The following is a 12,208-nucleotide window of genomic DNA, read 5'->3' on the forward strand; positions in this document are numbered from 1 at the left end:
CCACCATGTCCCCAGATCCACCACATCCCTGTTGCCACCACATCTCCGTGGCCACCACATCCCCAAGGCCACACGGTGGCCGTGGTGGCCCTATGGCTGTCCCTGAGGTGTCGTGGCCATTTCCTGGCCACGGCGGCCATCTTGTCCCCAAGGCCACCATGTCCCCATGGCCACCACATCCCCATGGCCACCATGTCTCCGTGGCCACCATGTCCCCAGGATGACCATGTCCCCATATCCACCATGTCCCCATGGCCACCACGTCCCCAAGGCCACACGGTGGCCCAGGGGGGGCTGCTGCTGCTGGGCACCCTGGGGCTCTGGGTGCTGGAGGGGGGGGCGCGGACCCTCGGGACCCCCCCCGGGACCCTCAACGCCTCCAGGACCCCGCGGTGGGACCTGGCCTCCGCCTTCTTCTTCTCCACCACCCTGCTCACCACTGTGGGTAAGGAGCCCCCCCGCCCCCAAATCGGGACCCCCCCTCCGAATTGGGACCCTCCTAAAGAACCCCATGGGCACCAGGACCCCCCCAAGGGCATTGAGACCCCCGGGACCCCCATGAACCCCAGGACCCCCATGAGCACCAATTCCCCCAGGACGCCTCTGAGCACCAGGCCCCCCCGGGACCCCCCCAAGAACACCGGGACCCCCATGAACACCAGGACCCCCGTGGGCACCAGGACCCTCCATGGCCCCCCATAGGCACCGAGCCCCCTGAGAACCTCAGGACCCCCATGGGTTTTGGGACCCCCTTTAGCACTGGGACCCCCAGGCCCCCCCCCAGCCCCACCAGGACCCCCCCAGCCCACAGAGCCCCCCAGTTCGCCCAGGACCCCCATCACCACCAAGCCCCCAACCTCCCCCCACCACCCCCAGGGGTCCCCCCTCCCCTTTCACTTACCGGGGGGGGTCCCCCCCCTAAATTTTCCCCCCCCCCCCAGGCTACGGCCCCGTGGCCCCCCTGTCCCCGGGGGGCAAAGCCTTCTGCTTGGCCTACGCGGCGCTGGGCGTCCCCTTCACGGTGTTGACGTTGGCGGTGGTGGCCCGGTGGCTTTCGGTGCCGGTCACCCGGTGGCCCCGGCGCTACCTGAGGACGCGGTGGGGTTGGAGCCCCCGGGGGGCCGCCGGGCTCCATTTGGGGCTGCTGGCGGGGGCGGTGGCGGGGGGCTTCGTGCTGCTGCCTGCCGCCGCCCTGTGGGCCCTGGGGGGCTCCGGGAGCTTCTTGGACGCCGTCTTCTTCTGCGGCATGGCCGTCACCACCGTGGGGCTGGGGGACGCGGCGGGGGCACCGGAGGGGCAGCCCCCGCGCCACCTCTACCGGGTGGCCTTGGCCGGTGAGCGGGGGCGGGGGGTTAGAGGGGGGTGTTGGGGTGGGGGGCGTTGGGGTTTGGGGATCTGGGGTTGGGGTTATGTGGGGGTTGGGGCTATGTGGTTGGGGTCTTCTTGGTGGGGGGGGTCTTCATTGGGGTGGGGTCTTTATGGTGGTGGGGTCTTCATGGTTGGGGTCTTCATGGTTGGTGTCTCCATGGTTGGGGTTTAGGTGGTTGGGGTCCTCATGGTTGGGGTCTTCATGGTGGTTGGATCTTCGTGGTTGGGGGTCTTCATGGTTGGGTTCTCCATGGTGGTTGGGGTCTTCATGGTTGGGGTCTTTATGGTTGGGGTCTTCATGGTTGGGGTCTTCATGGTTGGGGTCTCCATGGTTGGGGTTTAGATGGTTGGGGTCTTCATGGTTGGGGTCTTTATGGTTGGGGTCTTCATGGTTGGGGTCTTCATGGTTGGGGTCTCCATGGTTGGGGTTTAGATGGTTGGGGTCTTCATGGTTGGGATCTTCGTGGTTGGGGTCTTCGTGGTTGGGGTCTCCATTGGGGTGGTGTCTTTATGGTGGTTGGGTCTCCATGGTTGGGGTCTCCATGGTGGTTGGGTCTCCACTGGGGCGCGGTCTCCATTGGGGTGGGGCCTTCATGGTTGGGGTCTTCGTGGTTGGGGTCTTCGTGGTTGGGGGACTTCATGGTTGGGGTCTCTATGGTGGTTGGGTTCTCCATGGTTGGGGTCTCCGTGGTTGGGGTCTCCATTGGGGTGGGGTCTTTATGGTGGTGTCTTTATGGTGGTTGGGGTCTTCATGGTTGGGGTCTCCATGGTGGTTGGGTCTCCATTGGGGTGGGGTCTTCATGGTGGCGGGGTCTTCATGGATGGGGTCACCATGGCGGATTGGGTCTTCATTGGGGGGGGGTCTCCATGGGGATCTCTCCATGGGGTGGGGGTCTCCACGGGGGGGTGGGGGTCTCTGACCGCTGTGTCCCCCCCCCCCAGCCTACCTGCTGCTGGGGGTGACGGCGGCGCTGCTGCTGCTGGCGGCCTTCCAGCAGCTGCTGGAGCTGCACGGGGTCAGCGCCGCGCTGCGCCCCCCCCTGGACCCCCCCGAGGAGGACGGGGGGCTGCTGGACGAGGGGGGGCAATAAACGGGGGGCTCGAAGCGCGACGGGCTCGCTGTGGTCACTGGGGGGGGTTGGGGGTCCCAGATGCATGGGGGGGGGGGTCCCAGACACATGGGGGGGGGTCCCAGACACATGGGGGGGGTCCCAGGTCCAATAGGGGGGTTCCCGGTCCCATTGGGGGGTCACAGACCCATGGGGGGGGGGTCACAGCACCATTGGGGTGGGGATCCTGATCCCATTGGGGGGGGTCCCCAAACCCATGGAGGGGTCCCAGACACATGGGGGGCTCCCAGTCCCATTGGGGGGGGCAGACACATTGAGGGGGGGAGCAGATACATGGGGGGGGTCCCAGTCCCACTGGGGGGGGTCCCAAACCCATAGAGGGGTCCCAGTCCCAAGTAGAGGGGTCCAGACTCATGAGGGGGGGGTCCCATTTGGGGTCCCAGTCCCTGTGACACCACAGCCCCCCCCCCACCCGACCCTATTAGGATGAAAGAACTCCCCCCCCCCCAGCTCATTTTATAGAAAACCTTTATTCTGTAAAAATTGGGGGGGAAGTGAGGGGGGGCTCACATGGACGGGGGGGGAGGGAGCGGGGGGCCGGGCACCCCCATGGGCACCCCCAGGAGCCCCCCCCCCACCTCACCCCACAGCGGGCGGGGGGGGGATGCCGGACGGTGCCCCCCAGTGTCTCTCCATCCCCCCCCCCCCCCAGCTCCGTTATATACAGACAATAAATACAGGGCCCCCCCCCCCGGGATGGGGAGGGGGGGGCTCAGGCCGGGGGGCGCGCGGGGACGCAGCGGGGGGGTCCCTGCGCCGGGACAGAGCCGGGGGGGCAGAGGCAGCGGAAGGAGCCGGGGGTGTTGAGGCAGCGCCCCCCCCGGCACAGGGCGGCCTCCGAGCACTCGTCGAGGTCTGCGGGGAAAAGGGGGGGGGTCAGGGGGGGTCGGGGAGGGGGATTAAGGGGGGTTGGGGGGGATTTGGGGTGGGATTGGGGTGGGATTGGGGGGTTTTGGGGGGATTGGGGGAGATTGGGGGGGGAATGGGGTGGGATTTGGGGTGGGATTGGGGGGGGTTGGGGGGGATTGGGGTGGGATTGGGATTGGGGGGGATTGGGGTGGGATTGAGGGGGATTGGGATGGGATTGGGATGGGATTGGGGTGGGATTGGGGTGGGGTGGAATTGGGATTGTGTGGGTTTTGGGGTGGGATTGAGGGGGATGGGGATGGGATTGGGGTGGGATTTGGGGGGGATTGGGATTGTGGGGGATTGGGATGGGATTGGGGTGGGATTGGGATTGGGGGGGATTGGGGTGGGATTGAGGGGGATTGGGATGGGATTGGGATGGGATTGGGGTGGGATTGGGGTGGGGTGGAATTGGGATTGTGTGGGTTTTGGGGTGGGATTGAGGGGGATGGGGATGGGATTGGGGTGGGATTTGGGGGGGATTGGGATTGTGGGGGATTGGGATGGGATTGGGGTGGGATTGGGATTGGGGGGGATTTGGGGGGGGATTGGGGTAGGATTGGGGAGGATTTGGGGGGGATTTGAGGGGGGATTGGGGTGGGATTGGGGTTGGATTGGGATTGGGTAGGATTTGGGGTGGGATTGGGGTTGGGATTGGATTTGGGGTTAGACTGGGGTGGGGAGGGGTTGCGGATGGGATTGAGGTGAGATTTGGGATGGGATTGGGGTGGGATTAGGATGGGTTTGTGTTGGGATGGGAAGGGATTTGGGGTGGGACTGAGATTGGTTGGGATTTGGGGCGGGATTGGGATTTAGTTGGGATTTGGGGTGGGATTGGGATTGGATTTGGGGTCGGACTGGGGTGGGAAGGGGTTGCAGATGGGATTGGGGGGGGTGGGGATGGGATTGGGGTGGGATTGGGATTGGGGGTATGGAATGGGCATGGGATCGGGATTTGGGGTAGGATTGGGGTAGGATTGGGGTAGGATTTGGGGTTGGATTAGGGTGGGATTGGGGGTTGGATTAAAGTGGGATTGGGGATGGGATGGGGTGGGATTTGGTCTGGGACTGGGGTTTGGGATGGGATGGGATTGGGATGGGAACAGGCTGGGATTATGCCGGGATCAGGCCGGAATCAGGCCGGAATCAGGCCGGGATTAGGCCAGGATTAGGCTGGGATCAGGCCGGGATCAGGCCGGGATTAGGCCTGGATTATGCCAGATTAGGCCGGGACTAGGCCGGGATTATGAAGGAATTAGGACGGGATCAGGCCGGGATTATTCCGGGATCAGGCCGGGATTAGGCCGGATTAGGCCGGGATTATGCCGGGACTAGGCCGGATTATGCCGGGACTAGGCCGGATTAGGCCGGATTAGGCCGGGATTATGCCGGGATTATGCCGGGATCAGGCCGGGATTATCACAGAATCACAGAATCACAGAATTTCTAGGTTGGAAGAGACCTCAAGATCATCGAGTCCAACCTCTAACCTAACTCTAACAGTCCCCACTAAACCATATCCCTAAGCTCTACATCTAAACGTCTTTTGAAGACTTCCAGGGATGGTGACTCCACCACCTCCCTGGGCAGCCTGTTCCAATGCCTCACAACCCTTTCAGTAAAGAAATTCTTCCTAACATCCAACCTAAAACTCCCCTGGCATAACTTTAGCCCATTCCCCCTCGTTCTGTCACCAGGCACATGGGAGAACAGGCCAACCCCCACCTCTCTACAGCCTCCTTTAATGTACTTATACAGAGCAATAAGGTCACCCCTGAGCCTCCTCTTCTCTAGGCTGAACAAGCCCAGCTCCTTCAGCCGCTCCTCATAGGACTTGCTCTCCAGGCCCCTCACCAGCTTCGTCGCCCTTCTTTGGACCCGCTCAAGCACCTCGATGTCCTTCTTGTAGCGAGGGGCCCAAAACTGAACACAGTACTCGAGGTGCGGCCTCACCAGAGCCGAGTACAGGGGGACGATCACCTCCCTAGCCCTGCTGGTCACACTGGTTCTGATACAAGCCAGGATGCCATTGGCCTTCTTGGCCTCCTGAGCACACTGCTGGCTCATATTCAGCCGACTGTCCACCATCACTCCCAGGTCCTTCTCTGCCTGGCAGCTCTCCAACCATTCCTCTCCCAGCCTGTAGCTCTGCTTGAGGTTATTGCGCCCCAGGTGCAGGACCCGGCACTTGGCCTTGTTGAACTTCATACAGTTGACCTCAGCCCATCGGTGCAGCCTATCCAGATCCTCCTGCAGAGCCTTCCTACCCTCGAGCAGATCGACACACGCACCTAGCTTGGTGTCATCTGCAAACTTACTGAGGGTGCACTCAATGCCGTCATCCAGATCATTGATGAAGATGTTAAAGAGGACCGGCCCCAGCACCGAGCCCTGGGGGACGCCACTAGTGACTGGCCTCCAACTGGACTTGGCTCCATTCACCACAACTCTTTGGGCCCGGCTATCCAGCCAGTTTCTCACCCAACGAAGCGTGCGCCAGTCCAAGCCAAGAGCAGCCAGTTTCTTGAGGAGAATGCTGTGGGAGACGGTGTCAAAAGCCTTGCTGAAGTCAAGGTAGACCACATCCACAGCCTTTCCCTCATCCACCCAGCGCGTCACTTTGTCGTAGAAGGAGATCAGGTTCGTCAAGCAGGACCTGCCTTCCATAAACCCATGCTGGCTGGGCCTGATCGCCTGCTTGCCCTGCAAGTGCCGCATGATGACTCCCAAGAGGATCTGCTCCATGAGCTTCCCTGGTACTGAGGTCAAACTGACCGGCCTGTAGTTCCCCGGGTCTGCCCTCCGGCCCTTCTTGTAGATGGGCGTCACATTTGCTAGTCGCCAGTCAGCTGGGACCTCCCCCGATAGCCAGGACTGCTGATAAATGATGGATAGGGGCTTGGCCAGCTCCTCTGCCAGTTCTCTCAGTACCCTTGGGTGGATCCCATCCGGCCCCATCGATTTGTGGACATCCAAGTGCCGTAGCAGGTCACCAACCAGTTCTTCGTGGATGGTGAGGGCCACATCCTGCTCCCCGTCCCCTTCCACCAGTTCTGGGTACTGGGTATCCAGAGAGCAACCGGTATTGCCGCTAAAGACTGAGGCAAAGAAGGCATTAAGCACCTCCGCCTTTTCCTCATCTCTTGTAACTAAGTTTCCCCCCGCATCCAGTAAAGGATGGAGATTCTCCCTAGTCCTCCTTTTTGTGTTGATGTATTTATAAAAGCGTTTTTTGTTATCTTTAACAGCAGTAGCCAGATTGAGCTCCAGATGAGCTTTGGCCTTCCTAATCTTGTCCCTGCACAGCCTCGCTACATCCTTATAGTCCTCCTTAGTGGCCTGCCCAATTTTCCAAAGAGTATAAACCCTCTTTTTCCTCCTAAGCTCAAGCCACAATTCTCTGTTGAGCCAGGCTGGTCTTCTTCCCCGCTGGCTCATCTTTGGGCACATGGGGACAGACCGCTCCTGCGCCATTAGGATTTGCCTCTTAAAGAGCACCCAGCCTTCCTGGACCCCTCTGCCCTTCAGAACCGCCTCCCATGGGACTCCACCAACTAGTGTCCTGAGCAGCCCAAAGTCAGCCCTCCGAAAGTCCAATACAGTGGTTTTACTGGTTCCCTTCCTGGCCTCGCCAAGAATAGTGAACTCCACCATTTCGTGGTCACTCTGCCCAAGACTGTTCCCGACAATCACATCCTCCACCAGACCTTCTCTGTTTGTGAAGAGAAGGTCTAGCAGGGCACCACCCCTGGTAGGTTCACTAATCAGCTGCGTCAGGAAGCTATCTTCCACTTTCTCCAGAAACCTCCTAGACTGCTTCCTCTGGGCTGTGTTGTGCTTCCAGGATATGTCAGGGAAGTTGAAGTCCCCCACGAGTACAAGCGCCGACGAATTCGCAACTTCTGTCAGCTGCCTGTAGAACTCCTCATCCGTCTCCTCATCCTGGTTCGGCGGTCTATAGCAGACCCCGACCAGGACACTAGCCTTGTTGTCCCTGCCGATCCTAACCCAAAGGGACTCGATCTTGTCATTCCTAGCCTCGAGTTCTACAACATCGAAAGACTCTCTAATATAGAGAGCCACACCGCCACCCCTTCTGTGCTGCCTGTCCCTTCTGAAGAGCCTATAGCCAGGCATCGCAGCACTCCAGTCATGAGACTGGTCCCACCACGTCTCCGTGATGGCAACCAAGTCGTAGCCTGCCCGCTGCACGATGGCTTCCAGCTCCTCCTGTTTGTTACCCATGCTGCGTGCATTGGTGTAGATGCACTTCAGCTGGGCCTTTACCTTATCCTCCGGCCTTGCCATTGCTCCCCCTGGCACAGCCCTAACAGTCCTTGCTTCAACCCCATCCCCCTTCTTACCTAGTTTAAAGCCCTATCAATGAGCCCCGCCAGCTCCTGGCCCAGGATCCTTTTTCCCCTAGAGGATAGGGACCCGTCTACGGCCATCAGACCAGGTGCTGAGTAAACTGCTCCATGGTCGAAAAACCCAAGATTTCTGCGTAGGCACCAGCCCCGGAGCCACGTGTTTAACAGGTGGGCTTTCCTTGTCCTCTCCGTACCCCTCCCTGTCAACGTAGGGATGGACGAAAATACTACCTGCACTCCTGCTCCGTCCACTAACCGTGCCAGCCCCCTAAAGTCTCTTTTGATAGCCTTCAGGCTTCTGTCATCAATGTCATCACTACCTGCCTGGACTATCACAAGAGGATAATAGTCTGAGGGGCGTACCAGGTTGGGGAGCTTCCTGGCAACGTCCCTGACCCTGGCCCCAGGGAGGCAGCAGACTTGACCCAGGGAGGCAGCAGACTTATGCCGGGACTAGGCCGGATTAGGCCGGATTAGGCCGGGACTAGGCCGGATTAGGCCGCATTATGCCGGGATTATGCCGGGACTAGGCCGGATTAGGCCGGATTAGGCCGGGATTATGCCGGAATCAGGCCGGGATTATGCCGGGACTAGGCCGGGACTAGGCCGGATTAGGCCGGATTAGGCCGGATTAGGCCGGGATTAGGCCGTGTCTCACCCACGCAGGCCACGCGTGCCGCGTCCAGCCGGTAGCCGGGGTCGCAGGCGCAGGTGAAGCCCTGGGGCACCCGCACGCAGTGCCCATGCTCGCAGCCGCTCAGCACCCCGCACAGCTCCGGCGGCAGCGCCTCGTCCCGGGGGTCTGCGGGGGGGGGTCCCCGTCAGCCCCCTCCCCATAAAAAAAACAAAATCCCCCCCCAAAACCCCTCAATCCCGCCCCCCCCCAAACTCACCATCCTCGCTGGCTCGCCCCGGCCGCTCGGCCACACCATGGGGCTGGAAGAGCCACGGGGGGGGGTCCTGGGGGGCGCTGGGGGGGCTGCGGGGCCGGGAGGAGCGGGGGGGGCCCCGGCGGGACCCCTCGAAATCCTCCAAGTCCTCGTAGCGGGGGGGGGCGGCGTAAAGGGCGTCCCCGCGGGGGTCGTAGCCCCCCCCCAGCCCATAGGGGTCGTAGTCGGCGCGCAGCCCCGGGGGGGGCAGGCGGGGGCCCGGACCCCCAAAGGGGAGGGGGCCGTAGGGCAGCCCGTAGTGGGGGGGGTATTCGGGGCCGTATTCGTAGGGGGGGCCCAGCCCCGGGCCGGGGGGGCGCAGGACGTTGCAGAGGAACTCGAAGTCATCTGGGGGGGGGGGGGGGGGGGAGAAAAAAAAATGGGGGGGGGGGCAGGTTGTGGGGTGGGGTCCTAAAAATTGGGGATGCTAAGGGGGGGGGTGTAAAGAGGTGGGGGGGGCACTGTTATATGGGGGGTGCCCAAGGGGTCTCCATTAGGGGGGGGGCGTTGTGGGGTGGTGGGAGGGTTTCCCATTATTGGGGGGGGCAAATAGGTCCCTGTTATGGGGGGGGTCCAAGGGGTCCCAATCATGGGGGGGGTGTCTAAGGGGGACCCACTCTGGGGGGTGCCCATGGGGTCCCCATTATGGGGGTCTGGGGGGGGTCCCTATTGCTGGGGTAGGAGGGGGGCAGGGTGGGGGTCCCCCTGTGTGGGGTCTTGGGGACATGGGGACATGGGGACATGGGTATAGGGGATGGGGGGGTCGTGGGCATGGGAGGGGGCATGGGGACGTGGGCATGGGGGGGGGGACAGGGACATGGGGGGACATGGGGACACAGGGATGTGAGGCTATAGGGCCTTAGGGACATGGGGACATGGGGACAAGGGGACAAGGGGCCGTAGGGGACAGGGGTGCATGGCAACATGAGGCTATGGGGCCACGTGGCTGTGGGGTCATAGGGACGTGGGGACATGGGGACACGGGGACATGGGGACGTAGGGGACACGGGGACATGGGGATGTGGGGACACGGGGCCATCGGGGACACGGCGGTGGCACCTGAGTGTCGCGCGGGGCACAGGGCGCAGTCCATGCCCCAGGCCTCGCCGTAGAGGCAGCAGCACTCGGTGTAGGTCGCCTGCCGGTCCAGCCGCGGGCGCCCGCACACCAGGTCGGGGCCGACCTCCTGCCAGCACACGGCCGGGTCCTCCTCTGGGGACGGGGGGACACGGGGACACGGTGACGGGGGGCGTGGGGAGGCGGGGAGGCGGCGGGGGATATGGGGACATGGGGATGTGGGGCGTGGGGCATGGGGATATGGGACACAGGGACATGGGGACATGGTAATGTGGGGACAGGGGACATGGGGACATGGGGACAGGGGGACGTGGAGACATGGGGAGGTGGCGTGGGACGTGGGGAGGCAACGGGGGACATGGGGACACAGGGACATGGGGACATGGAGACACGGGGACATGGGGACGTGGGACATGGGGACATGGGGATGTGAGATGCGGGGACATGGGGACATGGGGAGGTGACGTGGGATGTGGGGAGACAACAGGGGACACTGGGATAAAGGGACGTGGGACATGGGGACGTGGGGTATGGGGACACGGGGACACAGGGATACAGGGACATGGGGACATGGGACATGGGGATATGGTGACGGGGGGTGTGGGGACACGGAGAGGCAGCGTGAGACGTGGGGAGGCAACGGGGGACATGGGGACAGAGGGACACGGGGACGTGGGGATATGGGACACAGGGACATGTGGACACAGTGACATGGGGACATGGGGACACGGGGACGTGGGGATATGGGGACACGGGGACACGGGGACACGGGGACACGGGGACATGGGGACATGGGTACACGGCGACATGGGGACACAGTGAGGTGGGGACATGGGGAGGTGATGTGGGATGTGGGGAGACAATGGGGGACACTGGGATGAAGGGATGTGGGACATGGGGACATGGGGACACGGGGATATGGTGACGTGGGACAGGGGGATGTGGGACAAGGGGAGGCGACATGGGACATGGGGACACAGGGACACGGGGATTTGGGGACATGGGGGATACAGCGCCATGGGGATATGGGGACACAGGACGTGGGGACACGGTGACGTGGGACATCAGGATGTGGGACATGGGGACACGGGGGGGGCATCAGGGGACAGTGCCGGGACACGGGGATGGGGGGCCACGGGGACATAGGGCAGGGATATGGGGACACGTGGGGACAGGGCGACACGGGGGGGGTGACGGTGACACGGGGGGGGTGACAGGGGGTGGCCTCACCCATGGCGCGGGTGTCGTTGGTGACGCAGCGGCGCTGGGAGCCGTCCAGCACCGGGGGGGGGCGCAGGAGCAGAAGTAGGAGCCCACCGTGTTGACGCAGCGGCCCCCGATGCACGGCTCCGCGTCCTCGTCCTGGCACTCGTCGTTATCTGGGGGGGGGGCGGTGGTGGTCGGCAAGGGGGTGGGGGGCACGGGGGGGGGGGCTGGAAGGGGGCTCGGGGGGCTGGAAGGGTGCTCGGGGGGCTGAGGGCAGGGTGCTTGGGGTGCGAGTAGGGTGCTCGGGGTGCAGACAGGGTGCAGGCAGGGTGCTGAGGGTGCAGGGAGGGTGCACTCAGGGCACAAGTTGGGTGCTCAGGGTGCAGGTATTGTGCAGGGAGGGTGCACTCAGAGCACAATTAGGGTGCTCAGGGTGCAGGTAGGGCACGCTCAGGGTGCTCAGGGTGCTGGCTGGGTGCTGGAAGGGTGTGGGCAGGGTGCTCAGGGTGTGAGCTGGGTGCAGGCAGGGTGCTCAGGGTGCAGTCAGGGTGCAAGTAGGGTGCTCAGGGTGCAGGTAGAGCGCACTCAGGGCACAAGTTGGGTGCTCAGGGTGCAAAGAGGGTGCTCAGGGTGCAGCCAGGGTGCACTCAGAGCACAATTAGGGTGCTCAGGGTGCAGGCAGGGTGCTGGCAGGGCACAAGTTGGGTGCTCAGGGTGCAAGTAGGGTGCACTCAGGGCATAAGTTGGGTGCTCAGGGTGCTGGCTGGGTGCTGGCAGGGTGCTCAGGGTGCAGGCAGGGTGCAAGTAGGGTGCTCAGGGTGCTGGCAGGGTGCTGGAAGGGTGTGGGCAGGGTGCTCTCAGGGTGTGAGCTGGGTGCAGGCAGGGTGCTCAGGGTGCTGGCGGGGTGCAAGTAGGGTGCTCAGGGTGCAGGTAGAGCGCACTCAGGGCATAAATTGGGTGCTCAGGGTGCAGACAGGGCACGCTCAGGGTGCTCAGGATGCAAGTTGGGTGCTCAGGGTGCTGGCTGGGTGCAGGCAGGGTGCTCAGGGTGCAGGTAGGGTGCTGGCAGGGCACAAGTTGGGTGCTCAGGGTGCAAAGAGGGTGCTCAGGGTGCAGCCAGGGTGCTCTTAGGGTGCTTTCTGGGTACAGGTTGTGTGCTCAGGGTGCAGGTAGGGAGCTCAGCGTGCTGGCTGGGTGCTCAGGGTGCTCTCAGGGTGCAAGT

General features: G+C 62.9%; 1 protein-coding gene across 1 annotated transcript in view; it reads right to left on the bottom strand.

Moving 5' to 3' along the window:
* Positions 1 to 2,949: 2,949 nt before the first annotated feature.
* LOC113840690 (latent-transforming growth factor beta-binding protein 4-like) overlaps positions 2,950 to 12,208 on the bottom strand; it is a 56,098-nt gene continuing 46,839 nt past the window's right edge. Inside the window, 6 exon segments of the mRNA XM_072029860.1 lie at positions 2,950 to 3,353; positions 8,433 to 8,576; positions 8,668 to 9,051; positions 9,763 to 9,915; positions 11,011 to 11,064; positions 11,067 to 11,159. Of these exon segments, the coding sequence (XP_071885961.1) occupies positions 3,211 to 3,353; positions 8,433 to 8,576; positions 8,668 to 9,051; positions 9,763 to 9,915; positions 11,011 to 11,064; positions 11,067 to 11,159 (971 nt within the window). The 3' untranslated portion in view covers positions 2,950 to 3,210.

This window comes from Anas platyrhynchos, chromosome 33, assembly GCF_047663525.1.
Source record: "Anas platyrhynchos isolate ZD024472 breed Pekin duck chromosome 33, IASCAAS_PekinDuck_T2T, whole genome shotgun sequence".
Lineage (NCBI taxonomy): Eukaryota > Metazoa > Chordata > Aves > Anseriformes > Anatidae > Anas > Anas platyrhynchos.